The 17,736-nt window shown below is 45.7% G+C and overlaps 1 protein-coding gene across 5 annotated transcripts in view; it reads right to left on the minus strand.

Annotated features, from left to right (window-relative positions):
* The window catches only part of DNAH9 (dynein axonemal heavy chain 9), a 207,313-nt gene that overhangs the window by 14,842 nt on the left and 174,735 nt on the right, over nt 1–17,736 (minus strand). For all 5 annotated transcript variants that reach the window (XM_054846795.1, XM_054846794.1, XM_054846797.1 and 2 more), the window contains 4 exons: nt 7,895–8,122; nt 3,966–4,157; nt 3,278–3,469; nt 2,340–2,510 (listed from right to left, as the gene is read on the minus strand). In XM_054846795.1, coding sequence (XP_054702770.1) covers nt 2,340–2,510; nt 3,278–3,469; nt 3,966–4,157; nt 7,895–8,122 — 783 coding nt within the window. The remainder of the gene's footprint in view (nt 1–2,339; nt 2,511–3,277; nt 3,470–3,965; nt 4,158–7,894; nt 8,123–17,736) is intronic.

Below are 17,736 nucleotides of genomic sequence, written 5' to 3' on the forward strand. Positions count from 1 at the left end.
AAAGAGCTTGCCCCATCCTATTAAAATTCAAATGCTTACAAAAGTTAATGTCAGATAAGAAGCTTTCAAAACGATGGTTTAAAAATGTCACTATGACACGTAGCAGTCTCCTTTCTTCTCGAGTCTTAAGCCTGCATTCTTACTTCTCCTAAGGTCGGATTCAATGCAAGAAGATGGATGGGGCTATAGCCTCAGCTGAGCCTCAGGACAACTAAGCTTATGAGCTGTTTTTCTGTGGTATATTGATAGAGAGAGGTGATTATATAAAATTGAATTTAAAGCTGAATTTGGCATTCTGAACCACGGATGAAAAGCATAATCAAACAAAATTATTTTCTGGTCAATATTACAGCTGGATTTATCTCTAAATACTAAACAGGGAAATCTCCACTGCAACAGGATGTTTCTAGTGTCTAAAAAATAAATAAACCAGACAAAAACTTTTCTGATGATTGACAATGAAGCATGCAGACCCTAATCTTCATGGGATCAGCTGTATCTCTCAGGTTTACGTGGACCATTGGGCTACTTGGTATGGAAGCCTCTTACACAATGCTTTGCTTTACTTCTGAGCTGGAAACTGAGCAAGACTTGGGGATTTTTCAGGAACACATAACGCACAGTTACAACTCTGAGATCTGATGTACAAAACCTGGCGTGTGCGTGCCAGTGACAGAGGCAGCCCAGGGTAATTTTATTGCCATGCCCACCGACATTCATATTTTGGACTGTACTCCAATTTCTTCCCATTGCTGTTCTTCCAAACCCTCCACACTCCTATCAGATGTTACAAAGAGGTGATGATGTGTAGGCTGTTATTGCAACCAGCTAGGTGGCTAAAATTAAAGCTCAGCTGGAAAAGCTCTTCAGCTGCACCTCAAGTGCAGTATAGAAATATCCTCTGATTTGAAATTCCCCTGCAAATCCCTTTGGCTCTGATTTTTTCACAACAATTACAGCTCATTTTCTGTAATGTGGCCTCAGAAACCCATGGGAGTAACTGGACTTGTCAGAGCCTTAGGAAAATGACAGGCTCACAGTTTCCCTGCAAACTCCCTAAAACCACCTCAGCCAAACCAGGAGCTGGAAATCCTCAAATGGAGGAGCTAAGAGACAACTCTTAACTCACTCTCGTTCAAGGACCAAGTGAAAGGGATACAGCCAGTGCCACTTATAGCTCAGATAATGAGAGAGATCACCTCCAGAAGAAAATTAGCTGTGGGAGCATCACCCCAGGCACAATGCCATGCGGTGGGGGAGCACTCAGGTTGCTTTCAGGCAGTTTTTTTCTTAGACACATCACAAAAGCCATGAGGACTTCCGTGCTCCTGTGACAGTCTTCTTGACTGTCGCCAGGAGTTTGCAGAGTAGCGATGCCATGTGATATCACTGCTGGATCACTTGCTATTAATTTTGCTTCTCTGGCCAAGGAGCTTAATTGTATTTCAATAGTAACAGGACCAGGAGGGGAGAAGAGGTAGTCATGTTTGCTATCTTTGAGCATCTACTTTGCCTTTGCTAGCTCTGGATTATTCCCCTCACCTCAAATTCCAGTATGAACTGAATATTGAACATGCCCAGCACTCCTAAGAGCCCCTTAGGCAAAGGCAGTAAGTTGCCCAGCTCCACACCAAAGGAAGCATGTGTGAAACCAAAGACTTCATGTAATCTTTCTATTAGCCATTTATTAATTCAAAAAGCTTGAAACACAGAGCTGGGACCTTAAGACTGCAGAAATAAAAACCTGAGCAAGTGTTGGCTGGTTTCAGATCCTGTTATGAATGCTTGGGCCAGATTTTAATGAGCTGTGAGTTTTGAGAGGAAGGGCTGGGATCAGCCTGGTACATAGGCATAGCAAAGGAGTTCAGCTGGAAATAAGGAATTACAAGGCCCCTGGGAGCCTGGGAGCTGGGTGGGACCTGGTGGCAGCAGTAAGAGGTGGGCTGAGCTCTGGGTGGCACATTGTACCTGGCAGACGGTGTTCTCGGCGAGCCCATTTGTATGCCAGTCACAGCGTGGTGCACAGGGACCGGCGGCTCAGAGACAGTGGAGGCCACAGAAGGTTTATTTGCAACGTCTTCACAGGATGATAATGAAGGCACTGCAGTTCAGGGGGTAATTAAAAGCCACTGTCCTATTACTGACAATACTCCAATTACATCCCACCATGGTGATGTGCTGCATAATATGAGGCTAGTGGTTTTAGACACTGGGTTTGTATCCAGCAAAGCCAGATCACATTATAATAAGCAGTTGTGAGACAAACCTGAGCTAGACAGGACTACTTAGGAATGAGACAGGTATCAAAATTCATCACCTCTTTCCTCTACCACTCTCACCGTTTCTTCCCTGGTCACCACTCCTCCTTCACCCACGCTGGTGTCCCGGGGCTGCATCTCCAACACAACGCGGAAGAGCTTCTCTGAGGTCTGGGTAAGGAAGCCAATCTCAGCATTGGGATGGAGGCCATATAGATAAGGAGACTCCAGAGGCAAGGCATCGTCTATGTACTGTACCGAGAAATTCAGGGTCAGGTTAGATACAGAGTCCAGGGCACTTTGCCTGCAGAGTTCATGGCACTGGAATTATCACTCACCCGAGTAAGCCGCAGCTGATATAACTCTGCCTGCGGCTGAAACACTGGCGAACTGATGGGAGAAAAGAATGTATGATTGTTTACAGAACTGCTTCTACTCCTGCTGTGAAAATTTAGGAACTGCTAAAGTTTGGCTTGGCTACATATCTCAGGCCTGGACCTTCTCTAGCAATTATCCGCTGTGCATTTCAGCATCAATATCCTGAAATCTCTTGTGGGAATTTAGCTTCCAGTAGTTAAGTTTTATGAACAAAACCAGCCTAATATGCCTATCTCTGCTACCGTATTTGTGTACAAAGAACAGATGAGATCAGTAAGTAAATCCACAAGACCAGTGTTTCTCATCGAAACTGATGATAAAAGGAACTTGAAAGGGCCATTTTAGCAAACAGTATGTGGATTTAATTTTCCAGGAGCCCTGCTCAAGTCTCAAGAACCAATACAGTTGTTCTATTCGTGCATGAACAGAATGAGCCCATGATGAAGTAGCAAATTACCATTAGACTTGGTTCATCCAAGGGAATGCTGAAACATCTACAGAAACAGAACGTAATGGGAAATAACAGGAGGTGTGTTGAAGCGCTGCAGTTCTATTCACTGCCTCCTAAGACAGATTATAGGGCAGTTATGGAAGACATTACATTTATGTGTATAAATAATGCCAGAAAACAAAAAGCTTACCTGATGATAGCCATTATAGTCCATGTTCCCTGGGAGGGGGAATCCTGGAGCAAGGAGAAGTTCTCCCTCCAGCATTTCTGGCTTAATAAATTCTTCCAAATAGCTTTTGCAAAGCCGCCTGTCCCAGTCGTCTGTAATGTGACCTCCGTACATAATCTCACCAAAGAGGTAGCGTAAATCATCATATGGGACCTGAAGAGTGAACCAAGAGGGCATGAAGGAGTTCAGACAGCCGGAGCTTCACCAGCCGTGTGGTTGAGCTGCAGGCTACAGCACTAAGCACTGATCTGCACAGTGAGTGCTTCCACTTCAGTATTTCAGTTTTCTAAGTAAACAAACATTAGGTAGTAGTTAAATCCTGCCCAAGGAAAACTGGCTCACAGCATAGATTTCATGCAGTTTCCCACTGAAATGCAAATTTATTCTAAGCTCTGTTAAACCAAAGACCACTATGTATTTTCAATGAATAAAGACCACAGGCACTATTTGCTATGATTCGTAAGCTGCTACAGACGTGAGTGGCACTGAAGCTTCCCATCTCACCACAAAGGTGTATCGAACTGCAAAGTTACAAAACCAGAGAGACCAAGGAAATGGCATTTAAGAAGACTTCCCAGGAGTTTCAGCACAAGCCAGTTCATCACTGGTGGTTAAAAGCCACCAAACAGCCCACCTTTGATTCACGCACCTTTGAGCTGGCCTCCAGGTAATTGTACAGCACGTTCACAGAGATGGTGAGGTCTCCAGTGTTAAAGGGGTAGGAACGGTTCCAGCCTTGGGGGCCAAACTTGCGCCTTTCTGCCACCACGGCATGGAAATAGCAGAGGGCAAAGAGGATGCTCTTGAACTCATTCTCCCGGGTGCACACCTCCAGGGTATCCTGCAATACAGGCAGAGCGGCAGGGCTGTGTAACCGTTCAGTCTCAGTGATTCTCAGGGCCTCTCAAACACACTGGACTTTGGACAGGGGTGCACTGATTTGCCCAATCAGTTCATTTCGGCATAATCTACACATTCACTAATTTTCTCAGTTAGTGGCTTTGCATTGCAAATTTGTTGGCAAATTCTGATGCATATTTTCTGAATTAATAGTTTCTTTTCCAACTCAAAGTGGCTTTGCGCAGGAACACATACTGACAGCCAAGAAGGCAAGGACATGTGCACCCACCCAACACCCCATCACCTGCACGTGCCCCACATCCCACACCAGAGAGGTGGAGAGAGGCATCACACAGGGTAAGCGTGCCAGCAGTGGGACTGGGACCGCGGCCCTAAGCAAGGCTCCTGCTGAGGAGGACTGTACCTGGAAGGACTAAAGTCCTGAGTACAAAATCTCTCCCTGGGGCAGCGTTTCTTTGAGCTGCAGGGCTGAAGTAGCAGGGACTTATCCCAGAACGTCTGTGCTCCCGCTGCTCTGACCCTCTGCACAAAGCCAGCCCAGCCGCGTGCTGCAGCAGCGTACTCGCTGGTGGCACGACCTTGCGCAGCACACCAAAGCAGGGATGTGAGAAACTGCTACAAATCCAAGCAGGAAAGTTCAAATGCTTGAAAAAAAATAATCTAATGCAGCCCTTTAAAGCCAGCACAGCAACAGGTGCTTCCTTTGCCCACTTCCAGGTGATGCTTAAAGTTTGAATATCTACAAATGAATCGGCAGAATCGTGATGTTGGAGGTGGAGGGGTGAGAGCCTGAGTCATTTAATCAATGAAAATGAACGAAGGGAACCAGTGTCCAAAGAACTCTGTGCTGGGAATGACGTCTCAGCAGGCGGGCACCAAGGTGAAGCCTGGGCAGCCACGACCATTCCCAGCAGCAAGAGCATCCATTTACGGGGAGCAGAGCAGCAGAAGGACCAAAGGGCTGGAGCTGTGTGCATGGCATCAGGCTGAAGGTCAGCTCTCATGGGGAAGATGAACCCCCTTTCTGTGGCTGAAGCCAGGCGGAGGCTTGCACAGCTCTGGCCTTCGCTCTGCGTTGGCACGAGCAGAGTGGCTGGGCAGCGGATCCCCTGCCCCATGGCAGGAACCTGACGGGATCTCCCACAGCCAACAGTACAGATCTCCCCAGATCTGGGAGATGATCGTGTTGGGAAGGGCTTCCTTGCACCTTCACTCGTGTCTCTGCAAACCCTCCCCGGGAACAGCACATCCAGGGTATGGTGGCTGTGACCTGCACAGCTGAGCAAGCGGCTGAGTAAGGAGGGAGTAGCTACACCAGCCCCTCCATTCTCCCTATCCAGGGACAGCCCTTTTAAGTCCACTCTGCTATGTGACAGACTACAAAGGGCACCTGTGTGTCTTCCCTTCATTGTCTCTATCTTAAAAAAATACAATGCTAGACCTCTAATAAGCTGGGTACCACAACGGAGCTCAGGGTCTGTGCTGAAAAGAGAGAATCCATTACTCTGAAGTGTGCAAGACGTTAACTAACTGCATAAAAGGATCAAGAACATCCCAAACACTGTTTTCCCCTTGATGAGACAGCACTCTAAGCTCCCTTCATTATCACCAACCTGATGAAGAACTGGTTCAAATATGTGTTGAGCACCTTTCTCATTTTTGAAAATCCCTGGACTTCAAGGGGAGCTTGCCTGAATGCACACTGAGTAAGAATCCAGCTCAGTCTCATTGGCTTCTCTATTTAGTTGTGCATTTTTCTTCAGCTACAAAGCAGAACAATATTCTCTGCACAGAATAATGGGCCTTCTTTGTAGCTTTCAGCTGAAAGCTAAATTTGAACATCCATTCTGTATAAAGCAGGGAAATGAGGTGTAAAGGGGCCCCACCCACTCGCTTCAGGATTTCTGATAAGAGACATTTTATAATACTCCAGCAATTTAGAAAATGCTAATTACTATCTGATTGAAATGAGCAGAGGCAGGATGAAAATGTTACTTGGGGTGAAGGTTCTCCCCTCCCTTGCTCTCCAGGACGTTTTGTGGAGTTCAAGATGATGAATGACAGTAGATAAAAATGGAATAATCTTCCCTGACTACTCGCATTAATCCTTGCGTGATGCCTCACTGCCTCACCTGCTCAGCAGCATTAGCTTCCGCACTTCAGATTCCCTCCAGACCAACGTCTAAGTGCAAACCCAGGTGTGAGCTGCCCCCATTTCTCTGCCCCACGGACCAGTGCCTGGGGTCCACAATAAGCTGGGGTTGCTCCTGCCTTGTCCCAAACGATAAGAGGCTGCATGGAGAGGAAAGCAAGCAATCCTGCTCGTCCTGCGTGTTCCCGGCACAGTCATGAGCAGGGTGGAGAGGCCGTAGTACCTTCAGCACCAGCGATCAAAAAAGGCAGTCTGAGGGGTGACAGTACCTTCAGGCCCTTCTGGCTGCTGTAGGTTTAACAGCCGGGGTCTTGCTGTGCGAGCTCAGCGTGCCGAGGCAACAGCGATGTGTGAGTGAAGGTACCGAGCCCTCAGGGCAGCAGAACGCAATGGCCTGTGTCACTAGGAAAGGTATCCTCATAAACGCGAGCAGTTAGCCCTTAGCCTTTTGTGTCATGCGGAAAACGGGGTCAGCAGCAGCACGGCCGCTGCCAGCAGCGAGACACAGCAGGCTCCGGCATGCCTCCAACAGGCTGTTCCCAGGGGAGCCGCCGCGCTCCATCTGTGCCCCGCTGCTCTCGGCAGCCTCCTGCCCTGTGGTGCCCAGAGCTGCGGAGGGAGGCCACAAAGCGGGCTCGTTTGATCACCACGTTACGACGACTCTAACATTGATCCGTACCCTCTGCGGCACCAAGAAAAGAATATTTCCCATCATTTCCACACACTTCACTTTTCTGTTGCTTGCCCTAGAGACTCGGCCGCAGTTCCAGCAACAAAGAGCTGCTGTACCAGGAGTGCGTGTACGTGGTCACCATGCAATAAAAGCAACGAACAACCTGCCATCGGCTATTCTTCTTGTGGGCCAGCAATTCTCAAGATGGCCTACTTTACCCTCACCTGGCAAAGCAAGTCCTCCCTGGAGGGACATTTCAGCTCTAATTTGCAACACTTGTGATGTCAGCAAGCTTTTGAGCTGAATGGCCTTTGGGCACACACCACCAAGTCCCCCTACGCTGCTCTGAAGAGTGATGTGGGATGTGACCGTGACAGCAGCTCTGAACCTCTAACCCTGGTTTAACAGAAGGGCAAAAAGCAAGATGTAACCTGCCCGCCTCTCCACGTCTTGGGGTGTTAGATGTAATATGTCGCTTGCCAGCCCAAGAAGAAGTGACGCAGACACAGAAATCAAGTTGAGACATGACAGAAGTCTCCCAAATGCTGCATTCAGAAGTTTGATTCTGTAACAAAATAGCCTTTCTAAGGATCATACATTGGTGAGAAAATGATTAAAGTGGGCAGAAGTCTGGCATCCTGTGACCTTCTGCAAGGAAGAGGCCGTTCAAGTCCTCTTGGGAAAATCAGTGCTTGGAAAGAGATGTGTGCCCAGCTGCTGGAGAAGAGAGGAGGGGGTTGCTGGATCCAGAGACTGCATGATGCAAAGGGACTCGCACGTCCGCTGCCCACGAGCGGCAATGCCCACACACGTCACGCTGTACATGTGGCTCCAGCAGCTCCGAGCTGACCCACCGGCCAGTCCAGCAGCGCGAACCCCACTGTGCTCCTACCTGGTTGAAGTTGTCGAGGGCTTTGTGCAGGTTTGCATGCATCCCAGTCGGGGCCTCATTGGTGATTTTGATGGAGTTCTCCAGGATGCCCTGGGGAATGATGTGGCTGTCAGGGGAGGGTGCCGGCTCCGCGCTGATGAAGACACGGAAATCCCGGTGGCTGCCCTCGCTGTGCTGCTCCAGCTTCTTCTCCAGAGAACTCAGCCACTTGGCCACCAGGTGGATGTTCTGGCAGGGACAAAGGGCACAAGGCTTCATCAGTCCCCCCCTGTTACACCCACGCTGAGCAGGCACCGAATCCATCACACGAATGGATGCCACCTGCCAAGGCTACACTCTGCGAGTTGGTACTTGCCCCTGGTCCCTGTGTGTAATTCACAGCCCCAAACATTCTGTCACATCACGCACACTTTTAGATTCAAAACAATCGATATAAATCACCAGCAATGACGTAAGCTGTTATTGGGTTGTTTGGGTTCTCAGTGACGATCTTCTTGTTACAGTAATGTATGGCTGATGAAGTGGAGTTACTTCCCCTGATCTACCAAGCTCAAATGAAAATGTTTGCTCTTTTTTAACAGAGTTACAGGACTGTCAATATCAGTTTCTGGGAAAAAAGGTCAAACAGGTGGTTTTACAAAGACCTTTAACATAAAAACATAGAAATATTTTATTCATGCAACTAATTAGACGTATTTGTCAGAAAATTAAGCAGTATTATGCTTAATTTTTAGCTAGAGTCCTAAGCAGTGTTGTAGTTTCCAGGCAAGAAAACAGCTTATTTTTTATATTAGGAATGGGGCAGGTCCCACAGAGCAGGGATTTGTGGGCTGAAAAGTACCCTCATTTTAAAGTTAGGTGTGTAATCCAACCTGACTGTGTAACAGGCTCTCTGGAAGGTGATTTATCCCATCCAAAGACAGGAAAAGGAACTTGCTAAACGTAAAAGCAGCCGCCAAAAAGACAAACTGCTTGGAAATTACATAAAGGAACCATATTAGAGGCTTAGAATAAATATATATCACCTATAAAAAAGGACCAGAAAGGAGCTCTCATGGTTAAATAGCAGAGCAATCAAGAGTAAAATGACATTATTCAGAAAATGGAAATTGTGTCCAATTGAGAGAAACAGAAAACAGCACAAAATCCAAGCACGGTAAGGCCAAAAACTGTTTTAAGAAGCAATATTCTGAAAACCATAAAACCTAATAATAAATCCTTTTCCAGAAACCAGAAACCTACCAGACAGCTATAAAACTAAAAGATGATCAAGGTGTACAGGGAGCACCCAAGAAAGGCAAGGCCATCACAAACCAGCTCATTTTTGCAGAAATATTCACTGCAGAGCTTGGAGAGAGTCTCACTGCTCCAGCCTGTGTTACATGGTGGTATCACTCACACGCTGAGGCTGGAGACACCTCTGGAGATCATCCGTCCAACACTCCTGCTAAAAGCAGGATCAGCTAGAGCAGGTTGGTAACTGTGTCCAGTTGGGTTTTCGATATCTCCAAGGCTGAAGCCTCCACAACTAGTCTGGGAAACCTGTGCCAGCGTTCAACCACACTCACAGTAAATAAAATAAAATAAAATAAAATAAAATAAAATAAAATAAAATAAAATAAAATAAAATAAAATAAAATAAAATAAAATAAAATAAAATATTTAAGGGAAATCTGTATTTCAATTTGTGCTCTTTGCCTCTTGCACTTTCACTGGGCATCACTATGAAGAACCTGGCTCCGTCTTCTGTACTCCCCCTGCCATGGGGTATTTAAACCCCTCTGAGCCATCGCTTTTTGAGGTTGAATAATCCCAGCTCTCTCAGCCTCTCCTCATACAACAGATGCTCCAATCCCTTAATCATTGGAAAGACTCTTAAACTGAAGCAGCAGATGAAGAGTTTTTTTGAAAAATTGATAAACTAATAATAACAATTTACTAGGACCAGATGGTATCCGCCCTAAAGAAACTCCGATATGGAAGCGCTGCATTACTCCTCGGTATGCACTAGGCAACCTGGCAGGGGCTCTAATAAACCATGAATTAACACACAAACAGTACGAGTTATAGAAAACCAGGAATCTAAAATTTCCAACCCAATTTAGATAGCTAACAGGGGGATATCCAAATCTGAGCTTGTCACCACAAACCCCTTTTCCAGTTGCTAGGAAGATGAGCCCCCGCAGGAAGCTCACTGCGACGGTTTCAGGCATCACCCTGGATGGTGAGGAGTTGCTTCCATGGGGCCAGTGCTTGGGGTTTTATCAGTATCAGCTATTTATCTTTCGGTTATTAATACCTGCAGTAACACTGCAGGTAAGAGGGAAGGTCTCATTGGCCACCAACTGGTTAAGGCACAGGATACAGGGGATACTGCTACTGATGCAGTTTGAGCTGATCGCCATATTCAAAAACCACCTGAAAGAGCAAATGATTAGCGAGCTGACAAAAGTAGTCATAAGACAAAGTAATTTCAAGTACTGAAAATAAAATGTGGTGGTAAAAAACTGCAAAAGTATGTCATCATTCTAAGTGACTGGCAATGATATGGCAGAAGAAATTCAGTGTTGATAGATGCAGAGTAATGCACACAGAAAAACAACCCTAGCTATAGATATAAACAATGATGGGTTCAGAATTAGCTATTACCACACAGGGAAGAGATCTCGGAGTCCTCACGGTTATTTCCTGCAAATAACAGTTCAATGCTTAACAATGTGAAAGCAATCAAATGTCAGCAAAGGAACAGAGAATAAAACTGCAAACATTATGCCGCTCCATAAATCCATGATGGACCTTCATCTTGAAAACAATACTCAGTTCTCACTTCTCTATCCCCAAAAGGATATAGCTTCCAGACAAGGAGACACTAAATTGATATGGACTCGCCAATTTGGAGAGAGAGGAGATCGGGGTGGAGGGGGTGCGTGAAGAACAAGAATGAGGGATGAATAGAGCAGACTGCGAGTTAAAAAAGAATAAGTGGAAGTACATTTTCATACGACACATAACTAAACTGTGAATTTATTGTCTCAGAGTTTTGTGAAAGTTGAGAGAACAACAGAATTAAGCTGAGCTTAGATCAGAGAGAAACATACCTGCACTTGTTTATACACCCTTTCCCTCAGAGTCTGGATGTGCCTTCTCACAGGCAGGGCAGACCAGCACTGTGGTCTGCCCCAGTACGGTGCCTTTATAGGAGCATCAAGGGAGCTCCCTCATGAGAACACAGAAACCCTCTTCTGGCTTTTCTGTTGGAGGTTTCAGGTGCTTCTCGTGAGCTACTTATGGAGAAATCCCAGCCAGGACTGGAGAAGAAGATGAACAGTTGTAGAAAAGGAAAAGCTGAGGTCCTTTAGGCATGGGTTGGGACAGAGTGGTGGCTGCTGTCACAGACTGTTAGCAGAACTTGCAAACGCTGGAGGGATGGATCAGCATTCAGAGATGGACCAAGAGGCAGGAAGGACCAGGTGGCGACACATCTCTCCGGAAGAGCTGGGGTGCCTCGGGACAGAAGAGACTAAAAACTCGATCACATCCAGAAACAGCCGCCTTTGCCCACCAGTGACTGTGCTTGCACACTGCCATGTCCTCGCTAAGTCCTGGGTGCAAAAATCAGTGTCCTCTCTCACTTTTGTAGAGGGATCCTGCTCAGGATCGGTATGTTTATGTTTAGTATCTCAACTATACTTTTTTTTGCCCTATTTATATATGTAGTTATCATGGTGAAGGCTGACTTCTAGATTCTTAATAGTGGCAGCAGTGTATGTAGATCTGAGTCTCGGCTCTGCAAGCAGCTGGACTAGCAGGCATGCTTACCTCCTTCAGGGAGTAACTCCCCTCTCAAGCCTCACAAAGCAAGAGCTCTGGTCTGCTCCTGGTTGCACAAGCACATCTTCAGTACAAGTTGCCTTCACAATGGCTTTGTACCTCTGGATGCGTACCAGTTTTCAAGGGTACTGGATATGGGTATATCTGAGCACAGATGTCTGCGGCTGCACTAGTCATCCCACCGGAGAGTCATGGAGAAGGTAGGTGATCCTATCCTAAAGCAGATGTGTGCAGTAACCCCATGGATCGCTCTGGTGAAAGTGCCCAGCTCTCCCTCTGGCCTGGAAAAGGGGGCAGTGGTGATGGGGTCAGATGGACTTGTTTCTGTTGCAGGCACCTCAAGTTAAAGGGGATGAGCTGTGCTTTCAGAAGCCTTCTACTAATACTGGAGATACATTACTCTCACTGGTTTCAGGAGTATCAGAAAATAACAGCAGGTGTGCAACTGCGTTTTTAAGACTGTAACTTAACTATTTCCATTTTCTTACCCTCCGTGGGGCTGGGTACAAAGTGTACCAAGAACTCAGGAAAAACTTCTGTGCTTCTGTCTCCTTGCCCAAGACCTCTGTGTTTTAGATGTAAATACCACTTTCTCTGCTGCTTGGTAACTTCAACATTGCCCTCTTCTGCAGAAGATTTTATGGGGCTGTCTTCACACCCTAAGTCAAGTAAATTGCTAGATGACTGCTGCCAGAGGTCAAGCCTCCGTCTCTGAGACGGCAGCTGCTTGGGAAACATGAGTCAAGAGAATTATAGTTTGAGGAAGCCATGGACACCTTGCACCCTACAGTCCTGTTGCCCCAAATCTGATTCACATGACTGAGAACGATATTTCTTATTTAGACCTGCATAAATTCAGTCTCCTTCCCTGGAAGGATTTAGGGTTGTGCTCATGTTACATGCGTGAAATGGAGTTTGGGGGAGACAAGGAAGAGATGCCTGAGCAAAGGAATCATGTTGTTGGGAAGCATTGCTTTGTCATAAACAGTGACTGTTTGAAGAACAGTAGACAAAATGCAATTATATCTGACTGCTGATGCACCAGTGATGGTTCGATGCATTTAGCATTTCAAGAGATGAGGTAATTCCCAGGGTCCAGCAATCAACTCACTCCAAAAACACAAGTCCAACAGTAAGTAGGAGTGAACCAAAACCTGTAATCAAAGTGTTTCAAACAGCCACAGAGATTTAGTAATATAGGGAAAGAGCTCAACAAAATAGCAAAAGAAAAACTGTGCAGTAAGTATCAGTTTAATCATAGACTACATACCTGACCTTAAGTGTTTTCATCTTTAATTGGTAGTTTCTTCCTACATCTGCTTTTGTGGTGTTAGATGGCTGAAAAATAATTGCTTTTGCTTGTGTTAACATGACACCAATGATCATTATTTGTCAGTACCACTGCCTGTAACAGCCGACTTAGGGAATACTTCTAATCTAATGATAATTGAGTGCATTTATATACTATCTTTTTGTGACAAAAGGCATGGAAAAGAGGAATATATACAGCAAAACATGGGTTGGTACTAAGGATTCATGACTTGATCAAATGAGTATGTCTGCAAAAACCAGCCAGAGATGCTGTGAAGAGGATTCACAGGTTTGAAGGAAACTTTGCAAATTAATTCTCAGCAGTCAGATAATACAACTTGACAGAACATGACTAATGACAACATATGTGGTCATAATAATTGAATGATATGTCAGTTGTCAGTAATGACGTAACACAGACAATGCTGCGTTAACACCAGTCTCAGCTGAGCTACATGCTGATCAAAGAACCACCTCCTCCCGCTTGTTTTGAAACCTTCCACCAATTTCATGGGCTACCTCTAGATCTCATTCAGGAGAAAGAGGGGATAATCCAGCCTGGCCACCTTCCTTTGGCTCAGGGCTTCATGCACTCCCAATACTGTGTCCCTAAACCACACTGCACAGTTTACACTGCGCCAGTTTTACATCCTGCTCATTCCATAAGGCCCTCTGAAGACACACTTATCCAATACACAGCAAGGTAATTCATCGCTTTATTATGTTTCTTAGCCAGATTTTGAAGCCTGAGAAAGAGCTGCTCTGCAAGGGTAAAAGACAACTCCCTTGCATCTCCGTTTTTTCATAACTCATGTCTAGGTCTGTGCTGCAGGTAGAAATAGGCAATGGTCTCAAATTCATTACCTTGCTTTATGAATGGAGGGTGGGTGCAAATCCTGCTAAAAAGCAAACTGCTGAAAAGAAGGCAAAAAAGAAATCTGAAACATCTCCCCACGCGCACTGACCATTACTACCACAGGACGTTGCCCTGTATTATGTCCCCGCTTTGCTTTACGGAGTACGAGTGACTGAGAGCAGGTACCGGAGGATGAGTGCCTGCAGCACGAGCTGGGCTAGAGTGCACATGCAGGAACATGGGAGCACCAGAGGCTTTTCTTTGGGAATTCACTTCCAAGCACCTCTGTGTGTTTGTACTTCTCAAGGCAGAATGTATATCACAGGATGCAAGTGTTGCTATGGTAACCATCAGAAATAGCACCACACATATATATAAACCAGCACACACCCCACAATGCGCTCCCTTTGCTGATAGCGACTGGAGACCCTTCACGTTTCTGAAAGTGGCTGTCTCCTTCACACCTTATCACAAATCACCTCCTGGAGCAATGAGAATTAGATGTTTTTACAAAGTCTCATTCTCTTGCAAGATGCTCTCAGAAAATAGTCACTGCTTTTACAGTAAATCTGAAAGCTCGGCTTTACAGCCCAGGGACAGCCCAACACTAGCACTCACTGCATTGTGTTGGGGTATAAATAAGGACAGGGAGGGAGCACGGCAGAGAGTCTCTTCCCTTGGCCATGCTTACTGTCAGTGGCAGTGTGAGGTTTCATCCCATGAGAAGATGCCACACACACTCAGGAACGGCTCCATCCTTCCGCAGCCAGCCCTATGATCATGTCAATACTGCTACAGGACTTGGAGACCAAAATGGATAAGCACAGACCCTACCACCAACACCTGCTCATACATCTAAGAGCCTATGCTATCTGTGAGCAACAAGGTTGCTGTTGCTGGATGTGGAGAGAGGCAATCTGAGAGCTATGGAAGCACCAGAGAGGTTTCACCCTGTCTGAGGCATGTGCTTTCCCCTGGCTGAGAAATCACAGCAGCCACCTTACTGAAGGTGCCCCACGTGGCAGGCAGTGAGGGCGGCATCACATTCTCACCCATGCGAAGTGCTTGGATTTCAGCAGTAGCACCCTGAGGCTGTTTCAGACCTCACTCCATGGTCATACTTGACAATGAAGGACACGTTTGATCCTTGCAGAGTCAGCACTATCTGATGCCTCCCTGAAGCCCTTAACCCCCACTGAGCCGCTCCACACACAGTCGGGGGGAGGATTACAGCATGTAAAGCAAGTCCAATTAATTTGTTGTCCTTCAGTCTCACCTCTGAACATGCTGTCTGTTCTTCTTGTGTGGCTGGGCAATGTGAAGTTCCCCATCATCTTGGGCCGGGCCAGACTAAGTAGCTCTGTCATCTCCAGTGTCACTTCTCTGCTCACCACCTTAGCCGCCAAGCGATTAAGAACATGATGGCACCACTCTGCCTCTTGCTGCACTAAAAACTATGCACCTGTTCCTATCCTCCATTTGTGGACGCGTCTCCTCCACAATTTGCAATGTGATTTCACCAACACAAGCAGAAGCAGCACTGGTCTAGCTATACAGGTATTGGGAAGACTGAGTCAAGTCAGTACAAGCACCAGAGGGGCTTTACACCCCTACCTGCACTTGGGCTGGGCTGGGCCACCACTGGCCCCACACTAAAGCTGTGCTGTAGCAACTTCACTGCTCTGAGGATTTCTGTACACCCACATCTGCTGCAGTCCCTCCTCCAAATGAGAACCTAGCCCTCTTCTGCTAGAGGTTGAGCAACAATAGGCTGTTCTGTGACCCCTTCACTGGTCGAGGTACACAGAAGGCAGATGCAAGTGGAGAAAGGGAACAGAAGACAAAATCCAAAGAGGGCTGGTCTGAAATCTTCGCAGCACTTTCAGGATATCAGCAAGCATCTGATTGTTTTTAAGACAATTTTTGGAATGAAGTACAATATATTTTGCATGTTCTTTTAGCACAGATATGACTTTAATACTGATGATAGTAAATGAAACATGCCTAGGACTATTCCTGGGCTAATTTGCTCACAATTGCCCCTTTCTACACTATTGACCCATTTTATGCTCTAAAATATGATGGGTAATACATGAGATGTCCATTGCGAATGTTCCTTGGCCTATCCTCACTCCTGAACTGTCAAGGAGAGAGTCAGACCTCTTCATCCAGCACCAGGAGCAGAATCTGTGCTAACAATGAGACAGGACAGACAGATGAGGTCCAGCCCCACAAATGTCTCCCGGCACTGTTTAACCGACAAGTTGACATTGCCTCAGGATGATGGCAGAGAGGAAGGAAAAAAAAAAAAAAATCAGCTACAAAGACAAATATAAGAAGACAGTAAATGTGGACTGAATGAGTGAATAGAGCATGATGAAGGTTTAATGACCCAGGAGAAACAGAAGGTCAGCTGGACTCAGCAGTCCATGGAGAGGGCATTCAGGGGAGAGATGATGGCAGGATATTGCCTTTTCTGAAGAGGTGCATTGAAACCATTTCTGCAATGGCAACTGCAGGCTTGGGTCTCTCTCTGGCCTCTTCTTTCTTTGGATCCAATATGACAACAGAAAAACAGGCATCGCATGGATCCACTTGTATTTATACAGAATCTGACACAATTTAAGGCTTAGGAAGGCATTTGAGTTTGTTCTCAGCTCTTCTCCAATCAATCCAGTGCTTCATCCTTTGCTTGAACCCCACAGTCCAGAGTCGAGATCTGGACCTCAGCCCAAATGCAGCCATTAGTAGTATGGAAAACTGCTGGGATTTGCCAGGCCAGAGAGGAAATGAGTGTGAACTACAGAAAATCTGTACTGACCTGAACTCCCCAATGTTTTAAAGACATTTTTGGAGCTTATCTTATCAAATTTCACTTCATAAGATATAAAGATGTAAAGGTAGGTAGTGATGAGCAGATGAAATGCACAGCAAAGGACAATTGCTTGATTAATCTCAAGAAATGGAGGAAAATAAACTTTATTTTCAGGAGGACTCCATTATATTTGTGTTTTAACCCAGAATATGTCCTGAAACATCGGTTTCCAGAGCAGTTGTACAACAAAACTGGGATTGCAGTAGTTACAAAGGTACTGAAAGCCCAACAGACACTTAATTCCATCCCAGATCAATATTTGGACTACTTGCTGGTCTGTAAGTGGATTTGCAATTGGAAAAACACAGGAATAGCTGTTGTGACATGAGGCAGGAAGGAAAACAGCTGTCTGAAATCCAATACCTTTCTCCATCAGAGTATTTGTCCAAAAATCATGAAGAACTGGAGGTAGAGCAGGTATTTCTCCTTTTTTATATATCTAGGAATGAAAAGATACTGTGGCTGAAAGGAAACTTAGTCTCTTCTTTCCTGAAGCAGTAGCTAGTGCCAAATGCTTATGTGTGCCTCGAATGGACAATATATCTTATACAGGACAATATATTTCTTTTGTGTGTAGTTAGGACTAGCTGTGAACTGCACAGAAAAAGGCTCCATTGTATTTACGATGCAATAAGAAGGGCCCTGCCAATGTCTGAATCTCATACAGTTTTGCACCAGGAGCTCACTGCTATTCAATTTAGTACATGAACCTGATTCAGTGAAGCAACAACCTATGAAAATGGAAATATGCTCAAGAATTAAATTAACTTGATCACAAAGAGAGGGAAGTGACATTTTGGCTAATGGATGAAGACTACAATTAAATTGGGAATATCTAATGTCTGATCTTTTCCCTGCATCAGTTCATTCAGACGTGCATCTGTAAACATGTAAACAAATTTCACTGTTTCTTTGCTTTTAGGCTGGTAAACATCATTTGGTGACTGTGATGGTCACCGTCTCAGCAAA

Source organism: Grus americana, chromosome 18 (assembly GCF_028858705.1).
Source record: "Grus americana isolate bGruAme1 chromosome 18, bGruAme1.mat, whole genome shotgun sequence".
Taxonomy (NCBI): Eukaryota; Metazoa; Chordata; class Aves; order Gruiformes; family Gruidae; genus Grus; species Grus americana.